We start from the raw sequence: 17,500 nt of genomic DNA, 5'->3' as shown, positions 1-17,500 counted from the left end.
ACATGCACATTATACAGTATATTGTCACATGCACATTGTTACGAAGGATCAGATTAAACCGAATATATATATTTATTGATTGATATATATTGCATAATATTTGTATATCGTCTGATATCCCTTGTGTATTCTTTGTACATATACACGGAATATCCCTTTAACCTAGTACAGATCATAATATTTCGTTCTCCTATTGGACAGCGGTCCCCTAGGCGCCACTGCCATACCCCCAAGGTCTATTTCAAAGTCACCGCCAAGGCTTGTCTGAACATGCCCGGTTCGGCGCAAGAATACGAGACAGGAATAAGGCTGGTACTAGATTATTCACCGCACGTATAAATACGTCGCAGGTGGATACAGCAGCACTTAGCCTAAAGTCAAGTTACTCTCGAACGAGTTAACCTAGAAACGTGTTACCCTCAAACGTAAAGCCTTCATCATGAGTCAACGACCAAGTGAAGTGAGCAACCGTGCATCTAAATAGAGCACTTATAACTGCGTGCGAATAGGATAGTAAAGTGTCAGAGCTTAGTGGAATAACGTCAAGTTCGACCTAGTTAATGTGAAGTACCACGCACCGGAGAATCTACACCGGTGAATGCAGAGCCCCTTTCCGGCTGGATTATTATTATATTGCTTTGGTCCTGTGGCTATTGGAGCGGAGGAGAATCGTCTACACCCCACTACTGTGTGGGATTTACCCGTGAGGAACATCACTCGAGCCCGTCTCTTGGAGAGGCTGGCTGGCTTTCACCTATGCTGCACGCATACCTGGATTACAGCTGCTGCTTTCGTCTGCTGATCAAGGGAGTAATGTACCGCCCCCGTAGCTGGAGCTTATTGATTCCCCGTTGATCCAGAGTTTGCATTCGAACATTTCCTCCCCCTGCTGGCCTACAACCGGAGGGACCCTACCAGTATCTCCCGCTGCCTAACTAGTGTACCATAGATATAATTCCTAAGATACAGGTGGTATTCATTCTCTCCTGCGTAATATGATAATGGACTTACGTTATTGATTTGCTCACGCACATTCTTTGCCTTATAAGCGCAACCCTACGTAAAGTATTGTTAGATACTATCATTGCTGCTAATAAATAATCTTAAACCCAGTTTTGTGTGGAACCGTGTCATTGTGGAGGTGTTCTCATCATATACCTGTGTACTGTATGGCCAGTAGTAATGTACATAAGACAGTAGTGGTTTAATGATACCATACTTATATAATACAGTCAGGAAATTGTACCCCTCAGTTACAATTGGTCCTTCGAGCCGGAGGATAGTAATTAGCGTAATATTAATATAATATTAATATTAACATGGCCGATGATGAACACTCCACAAACGGTTCTCCTAAACTAGATCGCCCGCAGCGCAGACATCAGCCACCTCCTTATCTAGAGGCATACGTTGTCAGCCCAATACCTAGCTTTAAAAGGAAGTTAAATACGGATAAAATAACTAAAGCGGATAGTAAAAGTATGCCAAACCCTAACGACCAGGCGACCCCGCCAGTAGAGACCCTAGTGGGTTCTAACGTAACTGACCAAGCTCACGGGGGGGACCGGGAGGGACATGACATGACTTTGCCCCCCGCCGACGCCAACGAGGTAGTCCCCGGAGAGCTCCAGGATAAAGAAAGCGCTCCAGGGACGGAACCCGACCCACTACCAGAAGAGACGCACACCCAGGAGATGGATCTCCTCGGGGCGCGACAGGAGAACGGATCTCCAACGAGCACTGCCAGAAGCCGATCACCTCCGCCTGTGTCTTCCCCCAGCGAGGCGGACAAGATGCTGGCGCAGGCACTCATCGCCACCCTGGCAGCCTCCACTGAACGCAATCGACTCCAAGCGCAACAGACGAGAGAGCGCGAACAAGCTGCAGACGAACGAGAGCGCCTTCACGCGCAACTCCAAGCGCAAGCCCTCAGTGAACGCGAACATTCTGCAACCGAGCGAGATCGCTTCCAGGCGCAACAAAGGAGTGAAGACGCCCGCATAAGACTGGAGACCAGACGCCTTCAGACGGAAGAGAACATTGAAAGAAGCCGCGCCGATGCGCAGCACGCCGCCGCCAATGCGCAGCGCGACGCCGCCAATGCCCAGCGCGAAGCAGCGCGCGACGCCGCCCATGCCCAGTGCGAGGCAGAGCGCGACCGGCTGCAGGCGCAGCTGATGGACAAATTGATTACCATGGCGACACCCCCTCAATCCGCACGGAGCTCCCGGAGATCGTCAAGACAAGGGTCTAGGACACATTCCCCTACCCGACCAAGCGACCCGGGACCCCGCCAACAGGAGGATCCTGTCCACGTCTCCGAACCCCCTCCCCGGCCGGTCCATACGAGACCCAGCAACCGGGAAGAACCGGACCACGCCGAGAGACTGAACCGAAGACTCCAGGACCTAGCAGAGGAAGAGGAAGAGGAGGAATGTCAAGCCGACCAGCAGCAACGTACTCTGGACCAGGAGGCCCAGTACAGCCCCGACCAGCAGCAACGTACTCTGGACCAGGAGGTCCAGTACAGCCCAGACGTCAGCCCCGAGGCACTGCGCTACAAACCCCCGACTCAACTCACGGGTGAGTTTGACGCACCGCCAGCCCCGAGGAACAGCACCTGGGTACCCGGGCTTCGGTACCCACCAAGTACCAGCCCAAGACGACACGCACGGGGAGACTCGCCCAGGAGGCCTCTCCCCCAACGCTCACAGATGTGCCAGCCATCCATGGCATCGTACCTTGGCACACCGACGTTCCCGGACTTCACACACGAGAACAGAGCACAGTACACAGAGCTACGAATGTGCTTAGAGACAATGATGTCCGATGTACCGGACGAAACGTACAAGTATGCTATCCTACTCAAGCACTTAAAGGTGCCCAGAGCGCACAATATAGCGCTGGCATATTCCAACTCTACTACCCCATACACCGCGGCTCTAGTAGCCCTCGACCAACGTTATGGACGCATATGGGACTACGTGATACAGGAGATAAGAGACATTGACCGTCTCCCCCCAGCCAGAGACAACAGAGCATTGGATGACCTCTCTATCAAGGTACAGTCCCTGGTAGGGATGCTGGGGGCCCAAAAGGAAAAGGGGATATACGAACTGTGTACGCTAACTCTAATGTAGAGAGGATATTAGAGAAGCTCCCTCCCGCCCGACAAGAGCGTTTTCGGCGGCAGAGAGACCACCGTGACCCCAACGGCCCAGAGGCATCCCTCCTAGACCTGTCTGAGTTCCTCGCCAGGGAGGTCAGCAGCTTACGACTGGACACGTTCGTATGGAGTGGACCAAGCCCAAGACCAGGACCTCGGGGATTAAATGATAACCGCCGGTCGGTGACCGTTATGCACCAAGCCGAATCAGTACCGCAGCACAAGAACCACGACACCCCCTCGACGAAAGAGGAGTGGAAGATTGAATGCCAGTACTGTGAAGGGGAACATCGGCTGTATCAATGCGACGATTTCAACAAGCTGACCACGGATGAGGTGAGTCAGTGGATCAAGGACCACCGCCGCTGCTTCCGCTGCGCGCTCAGCCACATGGCAGCTGCGTGCCGCTTGAAGAAGAAGTGCGGCAGGTGCGGCGGCACCCACTTGGAGGTCCTGCATGACATCAACAAGCGTCCGCCAGGACAACAAAGTGGGCCCGTCACGGTAATGTACCAGGCCGAGGCGGTGGCACCAGTACCAAAGATCCACCAGACCGCTCCCTACTGTCCCGACTGCTACAGCAGACACTGGGAGTCACGGTGCTACTCGGACGACCGCGAGTCGGCACCACCCCAGATGATCCAAAGCAACCGACCAACAGGAGTGCTCCACATTGACCAGCATAGCGGGACCCCCCCGAGTGCTCATCAAAGTGGTCAGAGTGCTCCTGAGCTACGAGGACAAGGTCCTGGACACTTACGCCGTCCTGGACGACGGGTCTGAAAAGACCCTCCTCCTCGCTTCCGCCGCAGCCCAGTTGGGCCTGCGGGGTGCCAAAGGTACCATGACAATACGCACCATCAGAAGGGACCAGAAGACCATAAAAGGTGAGAAGGTCTCCTTCAAGATAGCAGCGGTGGACCAGCCCGAGAAGCAGTATAGTATAACCAACGTCTTCACCAGCCACGACATAGGCCTGTCCCAGTACACCTACCCCATCCCACAGCTGATGGCTAAGTATGTGCACCTACGTCAACTACCTATACCGCTTATCGACGGCGCCACACCGACCCTGCTCATCGGCTCCGACCACGCGGACCTCATTCTCCCAATTGAGGCGGCCCACATCGGACCCAAAGGATGCCCAGTCGCGGTTCAGACCCGACTGGGATGGACGCTCCAGGGCCCCCTCTACGGACTTGACAGTCAACCCACGTCGACACGCTGCCTACACACAAAGGCGAGCGACACCGGTCACTCCCTCGTACAGCCCGTTGAGAGGCTATTGACATTAAGCGAGAGGCCTGTGAGAGAACCGTGGGCACAAGAGGGAGTTCGGAACTCCACCCCCCTCAGCTGCGCTCCAGATGTAGCTGACCTCGAACCTAGCACCCCAAGCGACTCCTTGACGGGGCGGCCAGAACCGGCCCCTCCTCAGACGGGGTACAGAGCAAACAAGAGAAACAGACGGAGGAGGAGGAGGCACAGCCAAGCTCAGATCAAAGCAGTCTCAGGCCCGCTTCCTCCTAAACCCCCCTTCATCCCGTCCAGTCGTCATGATCATAGACCAGTCACTACCCCGAGCTGCGTGGCCGGCCGGCCGCGTAAGCAAAGTGACCACTGGTGCCGACGGAAAGGTCAGAGCGGCAGAAGTGCTCGTCCAAGGGCGGACATACACCCGGCCCGTGGCGAGGCTGATAGAGTTGCCAAGGCTCCCCGACACTATTGATGACGACCATGACCCCCTGACTTTGTGAACTGCCCTACCCTCACAACGGACATTGAGTAGTGGACAGTGCGGTTAATCTGTCTCTGCTTATCTAATTAGGTGGGACTAATTAGGAGGCGGCTGTTACGAAGGATCAGATTAAACCGAATATATATATTTATTGATTGATATATATTGCATAATATTTGTATATCGTCTGATATCCCTTGTGTATTCTTTTTACATATACACGGAATATCCCTTTAACCTAGTACAGACCATAATATTTCGTTCTCCTATTGGACAGCGGTCCCCTAGGCGCCACTGCCATACCCCCAAGGTCTATTTCAAAGTCACCGCCAAGGCTTGTCTGAACATGCCCGGTTCGGCGCAAGAATACGAGACAGGAATAAGGCTGGTACTAGATTATTCACCGCACGTATAAATACGTCGCAGGTGGATACAGCAGCACTTAGCCTAAAGTCAAGTTACTCTCGAACGAGTTAACCTAGAAACGTGTTACCCTCAAACGTAAAGCCTTCATCACGAGTCAACGACCAAGTGAAGTGAGCAACCGTGCATCTAAATAGAGCACTTATAACTGCGTGCGAATAGGATAGTAAAGTGTCAGAGCTTAGTGGAATAACGTCAAGTTCGACCTAGTTAATGTGAAGTACCGCGCACCGGAGAATCTACACCGGTGAATGCAGAGCCCCTTTCCGGCTGGATTATTATTATATTGCTTTGGTCCTGTGGCTATTGGAGCGGAGGAGAATCGTCTACACCCCACTACTGTGTGGGATTTACTCGTGAGGAACATCACTCGAGCCCGTCTCTTGGAGAGGCTGGCTGGCTTTCACCTATGCTGCACGCATACCTGGATTACAGCTGCTGCTTTCGTCTGCTGATCAAGGGAGTAATGTACCGCCCCCGTAGCTGGAGCTTATTGATTCCCCGTTGATCCAGAGTTTGCATTCGAACATTTCCTCCCCCTGCTGGCCTACAACCGGAGGGACCCTACCAGTATCTCCCGCTGCCTAACTAGTGTACCATAGATATAATTCCTAAGATACAGGTGGTATTCATTCTCTCCTGCGTAATATGATAATGGACTTACGTTATTGATTTGCTCACGCACATTCTTTGCCTTATAAGCGCAACCCTACGTAAAGTATTGTTAGATACTATCATTGCTGCTAATAAATAATCTTAAACCCAGTTTTGTGTGGAACCGTGTCATTGTGGAGGTGTTCTCATCATATACCTGTGTACTGTATGGCCAGTAGTAATGTACATAAGACAGTAGTGGTTTAATGATACCATACTTATATAATACAGTCAGGGAATTGTACCCCTCAGTTACACACATTATATATTGTCACATGCACATTATATATTGTCACAACAAACTCAGCAAGACCGACGGCTTCTCAGTTACAGTGGGTGACAATATTGTCACAAGGAAAGATGAAATTACCTACCTAGGGTCCATCCTAGAGGCAAATCTTCCCTGTGACAAAATGGCATCCAAGGTAATAAAAAAAAGTCAACCAACAAACTAGATTCTTGTACCGGATCTCCTCTCTGGTAAACAAGAATACCCTGAAGACTCTGGCAGGAGCACTCATTCAAGGGTACTACGACTATGCTTGCACCTCATGGTACCAAAGCACCTCAAAGGCGCTAAAAACAAGATTACAAACATCACAAAACAAACTGGTCAGACTACTACTTGACCTTACTCCTAGAACCCACCTCACCCCTGCCCACTTTGACTACCTAGGATGGCTTAGAGTAGACGACAGAGTACAGCAACTTGCAATGGGCCTGGTCTACAAGATACACTATACGACTAAGGTACCCATGTACATGTCAAAATACTTCCCAAAGGTCAGTGAATACCACAACCACAACACCAGAGGAAGCTCAACAAATCATGTTAAACCCAGATTCGGCTCAAACAAGGGACTAAACACGTTTCGCAATTATGCCACATCAATGTGGAACGCCCTACCCAAAGCTGTAAAGGAATGTGAATCCCTACCCACATTCAAAACCGCTCTAAAAGAGCACCTACGGGAGGCTGCAATTAGAAACTGGCCACCGTAAATGTCCAAACCCCCTCACCCCCTCCTAATAGACAGTCTCCTCCCCTCCGTATGTATATATTCTCTCCCCACCATATGTATATTTCTCTCCCACCCCCTCATAATGTACAGTCTCCTCCCCACCGTATGTATATATTCTCTCCCCACCGTATGTATATTTCTCTCCCACCCACCCACCCCCTCCTAATGTACAGTCTCCTCCCCATCATATGTATATACTCTGTCAGGATCTATGGATAACAGTACTGTATATTTGCATATCATATATGTCACAAATGTAACAGTACTATATACCTGTATGTCATGCATGTCCCTATGCCATAAATGTCATGATGTCATGTATGTTGTGTATGTCATAAATGTCACTATGAATTGAAAATGGGGGACCCTGATGTAAACAAGACAAACGTCTTTCTCTGGTCTGCATCCCCTTAACAATTGTATGTATTGAGCCGTACTGTATTGTACCCATTCTGCAATCTGTTAAATAAAGTTTTCATTCATTCACATGCACATTATATTGTCACATGCACATTATATATTGCCACATGCACATTATATATTGTCACATGCAAATTTTATTGTCAGCATCTATACACATGCAAAGATCTATGAATATGCAAATAGGCAACAGGCACCCATTGATATTTACCAGGAATTCCAAGTCGGAATATATATTCTTTCAAGACAATGTCAGTACCTACCTACTCAGCTTTGTGTGTGTGCTGGAGCTAAAGGTGTCACGTTACCACATATTGGACCATGATTGATTCAACTTTCTTTTTAGATTTCAGGAAAGTACAAAGAAGAAGAATTAAAAAGGCGCTCTGGTGACAAGTAATCCTAGATCAGTACTCCAACACTGAGAATCTTTATGCATACTTAATAAGGACACTGGATTCGATCCGGCTACCTCATAAGGGCATGGTATAGGAGCCGCAGGAATGGTCCTGTGTTAGCCTCTATCTGCTATAACCAAGCTCAGACTCATACAGTACCAAATAAGGGGGGTGTTTGTAGTGTGTGTGCGCGCGTGCGTGTGTGTGGGTGGGTTGAGCCAAAGGAGAATATTACCTCAAGAGTCTCTCAGAGTCAGCCGTTACTATGCATTTAAGGAAGTTTGTGTGCATGTGTGTGTGTGTGTACAGTACTGTATGTGAGCTGGGTAAGAAGGCCGACACAATCAGCTCTTTCACTGTGTGGAGAGACCTGTGGGGAGACCTGCATCAACCACTTTGATTCATATGACTATAGGACTGCATTCAAACCGCTAACCAGCTTAAATGCTTACTTTGATATTAAACAACCTCTACTACACTACATAGTCTACCTCGACTACTACACTAGTCTACCTCTACTACACTAGATCTACCTCTACTACACTAGAGTCTACCTCTACTACACTACAGTCAGGGAACAACATTAACTTTTTGGCTTACCAGCCAAGGTGGCTGGTAGATTAAAAAAACTACCAGCCAGGCAGATTTTTTTACCAGCCAAAAATTTGAAATCGCTTTTTAGTATATCGCCATGTGTAATTATTATTACTATATACAGGGCTCTATGCTAACCTTTTTCCCAGGGAGCACATGTAAAATTAGGAGCACACAAAGAAATTTAGGAGCACAGTGAACATTTTTCAAGTAACAGAGTTCATAAACAAACTATTTATTACATGCATATTATACTGTGCGTGTGCATACTAAGGGACAAATATCTGTGCAAATAGCACATACCACTAAAATCACACATTGGCCCATGCCTACTAGATGCAAAGAATATCGGTTGTCAAGCTGCTTTTGTATGTTGTAGTGTTGTCACGATACCAACATTTTGACTTTGATACAGATAGGAAAGGTAATGGAATATATTAATGGAATATATTATTAGATGACAGAACATGGACAATTCTTTATACAATTCTTTAATTCATTATAATTTAAAACGCTATTGAATAATAGTTATACTATAGCTACTGTCCATCAATATCTTCCTTTTGAATGAAATAGGTTCAGGAGAAATGTAGAGGGAGAGACGCACGCACGCACACACAGACACACAGAGATTCTCAGCCCCTCCTTCCCTCACTATGCCTCTGAGCGTCCCCAGTGATTAGCGTTAGCAGTAGTTAGCGTTAGCAGGTTAGTTTAGTTGGAGTACTCAGTTAGCAGATAACATTACAGTAGTTAATGTTTTAGCGCGGCGTGGGTATACAGGACTGGCGAGGATGCAAAGCATGTTAGACAATTGGAACCGCTGCTTGCAGAGTTTTCATTGCAGATAGAAGCAGACTCGAGATGAGTTGTTACAGAGCTGGTCAACGTCTGTGAGAAAGCCGCGGTGGGTTTTCTTTTTAGCGGCCGGCTTACTCCTTCCATATGGTTCCACATACTTGTAATTGTAACCAATTTAACGCTAATCGGTATAGCAGCTGCGGGCGTAACGTTAGTAGCGCAAGCAGGCTCTGCAGAAGAAGAGTGGTGGATGTGACGTCGGTAAACAAGGAGAGATTGACGTGCGAGGAGATTTGGGGCTGCAAACACACCGCAGTTTTCATTTTACATTACTATTTTGTTACCCACCAGGTGGCGGGCAGACCTCTCATTGTCACTCGCCAAACCTTAAATCTGCCCGCCATTGGCGCTTGGCGGGTGCTTATTTTGTTCCCCGACTATGGTTCAATAGATTAAATTAGTTTAAGAATAAAAAAAATAAAAAAAAACATTTTAACACTTTGACTGCCGGGACACGTCTTTTCACGTCTTTGCTGGCCATGCTAAAGTTGCCGGGGGACGCTGTACAGCGTCCTTATATCAATATTTCAAAAATCTGCGATCGGATTCATATTCCCCCTCCGCTGGCCTGAGATCCACCAGCAGGACCCACTGAGCTCTCTGGCGGTTCAGGAGCGCCATCTGGTGGCCGATCGGCGCAATCGCCACACAGGATATTGAATAGAGGTTGTCATGACGACCGTAGTACTTCCGGGCGCTCGCTATGGTTCATGGGACTCTGGCTCGTCACGCTACACGGTGATCGATTGGCAATAACTCGATAAACAACATGATTTGGACGTATATACCATTATACAAGCTGGAGATGGACCGGGTAAAAATATATCCCATAATGATAAAATTTCTACTCGACGATGATCGCCCAACGGCGCGCGGAGACTGGGGTGAGTTTCAGCGTGTAACGTTACCGTCTTAGATACTAACTGCTATTATCAACATTTGACCCACATTAGATGATTGGTATAACGCTGCCCACGGAATTATAAACGCCCCCTCGCCCATCCGGTCAACATCAGATGACGTGTAGTAACTTCTAGAAGTACGTCTAGTTGGAATTTTTTATATCGCGCTGATTGCCATCAAACTGTATTTCATCATCAATATAATGCATTTGGGGCTATATATCACGTTCTGGAGAAAGCTGCAGAAAGAGATGAAAACATACTTATACATTAGACCATACTTTACTATGAATATGTGAATGAAAAAGTTTAACGTTGCTACACAATGAACAATACATATAGGACTTTGAATGGGCCCTAATAATGGCAATGTAGCAATAGAATTTAAAAAGTTATAGCCCTGCAAAGAAGGGGACTTTCTCCATAGACAAATAGCGCTGGCAATCTATGGTATATCATTAATTTAACCCAAGGCAACCAAAGTGTTAAGAGAATCTCAAATACATTATTTTATTTAAGTGTAGGCTATAGTTAATTTTTTTTGTATTTTTCTGACATGGGGGCTCAACAATAAATGACAATCAGAAATGTCAAGTTGCATGTTGTTATTCTAACCAGCTTAGTTCTGTTGCATTTCCAATTTATTTATTTAAATTATAAATGTATCAGGGATCGATAAGGGAATCGATAAAGAATCGGATCGATAAGCAGAATCGATAATGGAATCGTATCGATAAAATCTTTTCCCATCCCTACTAACGATGTTGATTCATGACTCAGAATCGGCAGGAGAAAAAGTATTATTTAACTTTAATTTAAATATAAATGATCTCAGGGGTTTAGTGACAATGACATTACCTTGACTTGGTGTATGGAGCAAATGGTGATGTATGTCCCTGCGTGACCTGTGGAGGCTGTGCAGCCATCAGACACTATCACTATCACTATCAAACTGCTATTGATAGTTTTTAAAGCCCTAAATGGCCTTGCCCCTCCCTACCTCGCAGATCTCCTGCATGTCCACACCCCATCCAGAGCTCTGAGGTCCTCTACTCAAATGCTCCTGGATGTCCCCAGAGCAAGGCGAAAAACCAGAGGTGATCAAGCCTTTGCTGTGGCTGCCTCTGGAACAGTCTACCTGTTAATATTAGGTCTGCCCAGCCTGGCCTTCTAAATCCCTTGTACAGAGTATCCGCTTAGTTTTAATGTGATTTTAATGTATATATGTTGTAAATTCTTTGATATGGTTTTGAGTATTGTACCTTGAATTTTATGTAAATTGTTCAGCACTTTGTCAACTGCTGTTGTTTAAAATGTGCTATATAAATAAAACTGACTTGACTCGACTTGACTATCACAGCCAAGTTCCGCTGATAACAATCATTTGTAAAACATCCTATCGGTGCTGATTCACTGGCCCAACCCATTAATCGGTCTACCTCTAATAGAAGTATAAAAAGTTACACCCTCTCATCCTGTCTTGTTCACACACGCACGCACGAACACACACACACACACACACACACACACACACACACACACACACACACACACACACACACACTGTACCCTCCCTCTGGCCCTTTCAACGCCTTAATCAACAGGAAGTTGGCACGTAACAGTTGAGGAGAACCAGGAAGCTACTCCTCTCACGCTCACTCTCCCAAAACACACACAACCTTTCAGCACCTTTATCAACAGGAGTCCCCTCCCCAAAACCACTCTGCTGGGTGTATGTGTGCATGTGTTCTGCTACTGTGTACACATTGGTACACATAGGACACAGACACACACATAACACCCCCCCACCCCCCTCCCTCACATACAGGCACAGGCACACGCACAGGCACACGCACAGGCACACGCACACATACACACACACACACACACACACACACTTACTGTAACTGTCATCTGCTACTGTGTCTTAGAGCCACCAGATGTTATTTAAAATTCTGCACTTTACCCCTCAGCCACAGGACAGAAAGAGACAGGGGGAGAGGATCAGGAAAGGAAATCACGAGAAGATCAGGAGAGGAGACAAGGAGAGAAGATCAGGAAAGGAAACAAGGATCAATCAATCGCTGTGATGCCACTGGTTATAGGACTGTTCGGTGGATTTCCGTTGCTAGGGAACCAGCTTGGCCCCAAGTGCATTTCCTGTCAGCTATTGTATTAGCAGACACTGCAACAGGAAATAAACGTTGGCCCATTTAGAATTGTTATGTTGTCAAGTTAGAAAATGTTGATAGAAAAATAGGGTTGAAAATAACTAAATGGATTTCTTCATAATTAAAGAAAAGAAAAACAAGCCAGAGCTGTGAAAGCAGACACACCTCCTTCCTGTCCCCTCCATGCTCTCACCTCCTTCCTGTCCCCTCCATGCTCTCACCTCCTTCCTGTCCCCTCCATGCTCTCACCTCCTTCATGTCCCCTCCATGCTCTCACCTCCTTCATGTCCCCTCCATGCTCTCACCTCCTTCATGTCCCCTCCATGCTCTCACCTCCTTCCTGTCCCCTCCATGCTCTCACCTCCTTCATGTCCCCTCCATGCTCTCACCTCCTTCATGTCCCCTCCATGCTCTCACCTCCTTCCTGTCCCCTCCATGCTCTCACCTCCTTCATGTCCCCTCCATTCTCTCACCTCCTTCATGTCCCCTCCATTCTCTCACCTCCTTCCTGTCCCCTCCATTCTCTCACCTCCTTCCTGTCCCCTCCATTCTCTCACCTCCTTCATGTCCCCTCCATTCTCTCACCTCCTTCCTGTCCCCTCCATTCTCTCACCTCCTTCCTGTCCCCTCCATTCTCTCACCTCCTTCATGTCCCCTCCATTCTCTCACCTCCTTCCTGTCTCCTCCATGCTCTCACCTCCTTCCTGTCCCCTCCATTCTCTCACCTCCTTCCTGTCTCCTCCATGCTCTCACCTCCTTCCTGTCCCCTCCATTCTCTCACCTCCTTCCTGTCCCCTCCACTCTCTCACCTCCTTCCTGTCTTATCCATTCTCTCACCTCCTTCCTGTCTCCTCCATGCTCTCACCTCCTTCCTGTCTCCTCCATTCTCTCACCTCCTTCCTGTCCCCTCCATGCTCTCACCTCCTTCCTGTCCCCTCCATGCTCTCACCTCCTTCCTGTCCCCTCCATGCTCTCACCTCCTTCCTGTCCCCTCCATGCTCTCACCTCCTTCCTGTCCCCTCCATGCTCTCACCTCCTTCCTGTCCCCTCCATTCTCTCACCTCCTTCCTGTCTCCTCCATGCTCTCACCTCCTTCCTGTCCCCTCCATGCTCTCACCTCCTTCCTGTCCCCTCCATTCTCTCACCTCCTTCCTGTCCCCTCCATTCTCTCACCTCCTTCCTGTCCCCTCCATGCTCTCACCTCCTTCCTGTCCCCTCCATGCTCTCACCTCCTTCCTGTCCCCTCCATGCTCTCACCTCCTTCCTGTCTCCTCCATTCTCTCACCTCCTTCCTGTCTCCTCCAGACTCTTACCTCCTTGGTGCTGTCGCTGGCCAGAGCGTGGGCCAGGTGGGCGCTGAAGGTGCTCTTCCCCACTCCACCTTTCCCTGACAGCACCAGGATCTTATGTTTCACTGTCAACATCTTCTCTGCTATCTCCGCTATGGCTGGTAGGGGGGGGGGGGGTTCAGGTTAAAGTTCTTTATTTGTCAAATACACATCAATACAGAGGCATTACAGGTATATGCAATTTTTGTGTTTCGAGCTCAGACTCAACAGTGCACAATTAGGGTAGAGATATGACTGTGTGTGTATTTGCATTATAGTTAATATTTATCAATAATTTGTTAATCAATGCTTCTACATTGTTTACATGCACATTAATACTCAAGTAGGCCCATTTTCATCTTTGAGTTGATGCATGTAAACAGCATATCCTGTTTATACCTAATAGCCGGTATAATCTCATATCCCGACCATGTCAAACCTGTCTGATGGCTTGGATATGCCGGTATTAGCCAGTGTACTGAGGCATGAAAACACCTTATCCAGTTTACTGTGGTAATGCCTGCAAAATTCTGTTTACTCATGTGTAATAGGATATTGATAATCAGGATATGCAGATATATGTCCTAAACCCAGATATTAGCTTGTATCTGGAATATTAGCTAGCTTTATAGATACAATTTACCTAAAAAAAAAAGTACCCTTCCTAAAACACAGTTCTAATCTTTTATAATCATCCATTGAGTCTAGGACTGCAACGATTATTCGACAAAATCGACGATGTCGATTATGAAAAATCGTCGACGAGAAATTGTTGCGTCGATTAGTCATAAAAAAAAAATATATATATATTGTATTTTATTTTATTTTTTTGCACTACCTATCTTTGTGAAAGTGGCTTCTCAGCTCTGGTCCAGCCAGCTGAAGACTTCTTAGCTTAACATAACAGACCCGACAGTAAGTTTGGGGGAACTAATGGGATAACTGGGGATGTTGTTTGGTCCTGACAAGAGTCTCAAAGCAACTCTGAGGTCATGCTCAATGTCCAATCTGTTCCCCTGCTCTGTCTTCAGCTGGACCAGAGCTGAGAAGCCACTTTCACAAAGATAGGTAGTGCAAAAAAAAAAAAAAAAAAAAAATTTATATAATTGTTTTTCGATTAGTCGACTAATCGAAAAAAATTATCGACAGATTAGTCGACTACCAAAATAGTCATTAGTTGCAGCCCTAATTGAGTCCTATATACATCGACACACTATCCATACCTGCACAATTTGTCTCACACACACACACACACACACACACACACACACACACACACACACACACACACACACACACACACACACACACACACACACACACACACACACACACACACACACACACACACACACACACACACACACACACACACACACACACACACACACACACACACACACACACACACACACACACACACACACACACACACACAAATGTTTCAGTCTTACCAGGGTCAGGGGCCTTGGTTGCTCCTGAGGCACATACGTTCTGGTTGGGACAGCCCTCACATGCTGAGGTCTTGCCTGCCTCCTCGCTGCCCGTCCCGGGGCAGTCTGAAGAAACACCACAACATCTTAAAGCACTAAGATCACTTTCTCCAGAGGTTCTAGCCTGGGACCTAAACTGGGTAGATTAAGTTTCACCCTGGGACCCTGGCTCAATACATATCTATCAGAGCTTCTATTATCAAGTCATGCAGGCATACACTAGGTAGAAATCTTTGGAAATCTTGTGTCTTTGGGTCACGATTCAATTCAAAATTGAATCTCAAATCACTATTATCTAGGCAATTAGATTAGATTATAGATTGCCATTAACCTTTGTGTTACAAAGCTGTATATTATAAATCTGTCTTCTTGGCTAATCTTGGGTGTAGGATTCGCACATTAGCGATCTAGCCTATATTTGGTCATCATCTTCCACCACAAACAGGTCTGCAAGCTATGTGTGGTTCTTCTAACCCTCTGTTTATCCATTAGGCTATAGTATACTATAATATTGAGAAACCATGCCAGGTTATAATCTGCACCTTAAATAAGCGGTCGAGATTCAAGACCCAAATGAGGTTGTCAGCCTGGTTCTGTTGGATCCCTACATGACAGGAGTAATAGTATGTTTTACTGAACTGAGACCAATAAGAGATGAGGGTCTGAAACGTTTGACAACCACTGAGGTGGACTAAATTGGCAATGGCTACATCGTGGTGAATTGAAAATGGGGGACCCTGATGTAAACAAGACAAACGTCTTTCTCAGGTCTGCATCCCCTTAACAATTGTGTGTATTGAGCCGTACTGTATTGTACCCATTCTGCAATCTGTTAAATAAAGTTTTCATCTAATCTACTAATCTACGAATTCCAATCTGGCTTCAGAACGTCCCACTCCACTGACACATGCCTCCTCTATTTGAACGACCACATCAAACAAGAGGTGGACGCTGGCAAATACTGCGGCATGGTCATGCTGGACCTACAAAAGGCCTTCGACACTGTCAATCACTCCATTCTAATGGACAAGCTAAAAGCAATTGGTTTTGATAGCCTATCAGTGAGCTGGATGCAATCCTACCTGGAGGGGAGAGAACAGATGGTAGAGGTAAACGGTACTCTATCCCCCCCCCTCACAGTGAGCTGTGGTGTTCCACAAGGAAGCATACTAGGACCGCTACTCTTCCTAATTTATGCAAATGACATGTCGTCAGCCTGTGACTGCAACTTGTTCCTGTTTGCGGACGACTCAGCCCTGCTGGTCTCTGACAAGAACAAATTGCAGGTTGAAAAAACCCTCAGCACGGAACTAGGCAAAATCTGCATATGGCTCGCTGATAACAAACTATCATTACACATGGGCAAAACAGAGTCCATTCTCTTCGGTTCAAATAACAAACTCAGCAAGACCGACGGCTTCTCAGTTACAGTGGGTGACAATATTGTCACAAGGAAAGACGAAATTACCTACCTGGGTTCCATCCTAGAGGCAAATCTTTCCTGTGACAAAATGGCATCCAATGTAATAAAAAAAGTCAACCAACGAACTAGATTCTTGTACCGGATCTCCTCTCTGGTAAACAAGAATACCCTGAGGACTCTGGCAGGAGCACTCATTCAAGGGTACTATGACTATGCGTGCACCTCATGGTACCAAAGCACCTCAAAGGCGCTTAAAACAAAATTACAAACATCACAAAACAAACTGGTCAGACTACTACTTGACCTGAACCCCAGAACCCACCTCACCCCTGCCCACTTTGCCAACCTAGGATGGCTTAGAGTAGACGACAGAGTACAGCAACTTGCAATGGGCCTGGTCTACAAGATACACTATACGACCGGGGTGCCCATGTACATGTCAAAATACTTCCCAAAGGTCAGTGAATACCACAACCACTACACCAGAGGAAGCTCAACAAATCATGTTAAACCCAGATTCGGCTCAAACAAGGGACTAAACACGTTTCGCAATTATGCCACAACAATGTGGAACGCCCTACCCAAAGCTGTAAAGGAATGTGAATCCCTGCCCACATTCAAAACCGCCCTTAAAGAGCACCTACGGGAGGCTGCAATTCGAAACTGGCCACCGTAAATGCCCAAAACCCCCACCACCTCCTAATAGACAGTCTCCTCCCCACCGCATGTATATACTCTGTCAGGATCTAGGGGTAACAGTACTGTATATTTGAATACCGCCTATGTCACAAATGTATCAGTACTAAATACCTATATGTCCCTATGCCATAAATGTCATGTATGTTATGTATGTCATAAATGTCTATATGAATTGAAAATGGGGGACCCTGATGGAAACAAGACAAAC

The 17,500-nt window shown here is 47.0% G+C and overlaps 1 protein-coding gene across 1 annotated transcript in view; it reads right to left on the bottom strand.

Moving 5' to 3' along the window:
* nubp1 (nucleotide binding protein 1 (MinD homolog, E. coli)) overlaps nt 1-17,500 on the bottom strand; it is a 46,558-nt gene that overhangs the window by 28,504 nt on the left and 554 nt on the right. Inside the window, exons 2-3 of the mRNA XM_084328675.1 lie at nt 15,132-15,236; nt 13,663-13,796 (exon numbers count right to left, since the gene is read on the bottom strand). Of these exons, the coding sequence (XP_084184801.1) occupies nt 13,663-13,796; nt 15,132-15,236 (239 nt within the window). The remainder of the gene's footprint in view (nt 1-13,662; nt 13,797-15,131; nt 15,237-17,500) is intronic.

Source organism: Notolepis coatsorum (genome assembly GCF_963971535.1).
Source record: "Notolepis coatsorum genome assembly, chromosome: 14".
Classification (NCBI taxonomy): domain Eukaryota; kingdom Metazoa; phylum Chordata; class Actinopteri; order Aulopiformes; family Paralepididae; genus Notolepis; species Notolepis coatsorum.
The sequence above is the reverse complement of the archived record's forward strand: the minus strand, read 5'-3'. Positions and strand labels throughout refer to the sequence as shown.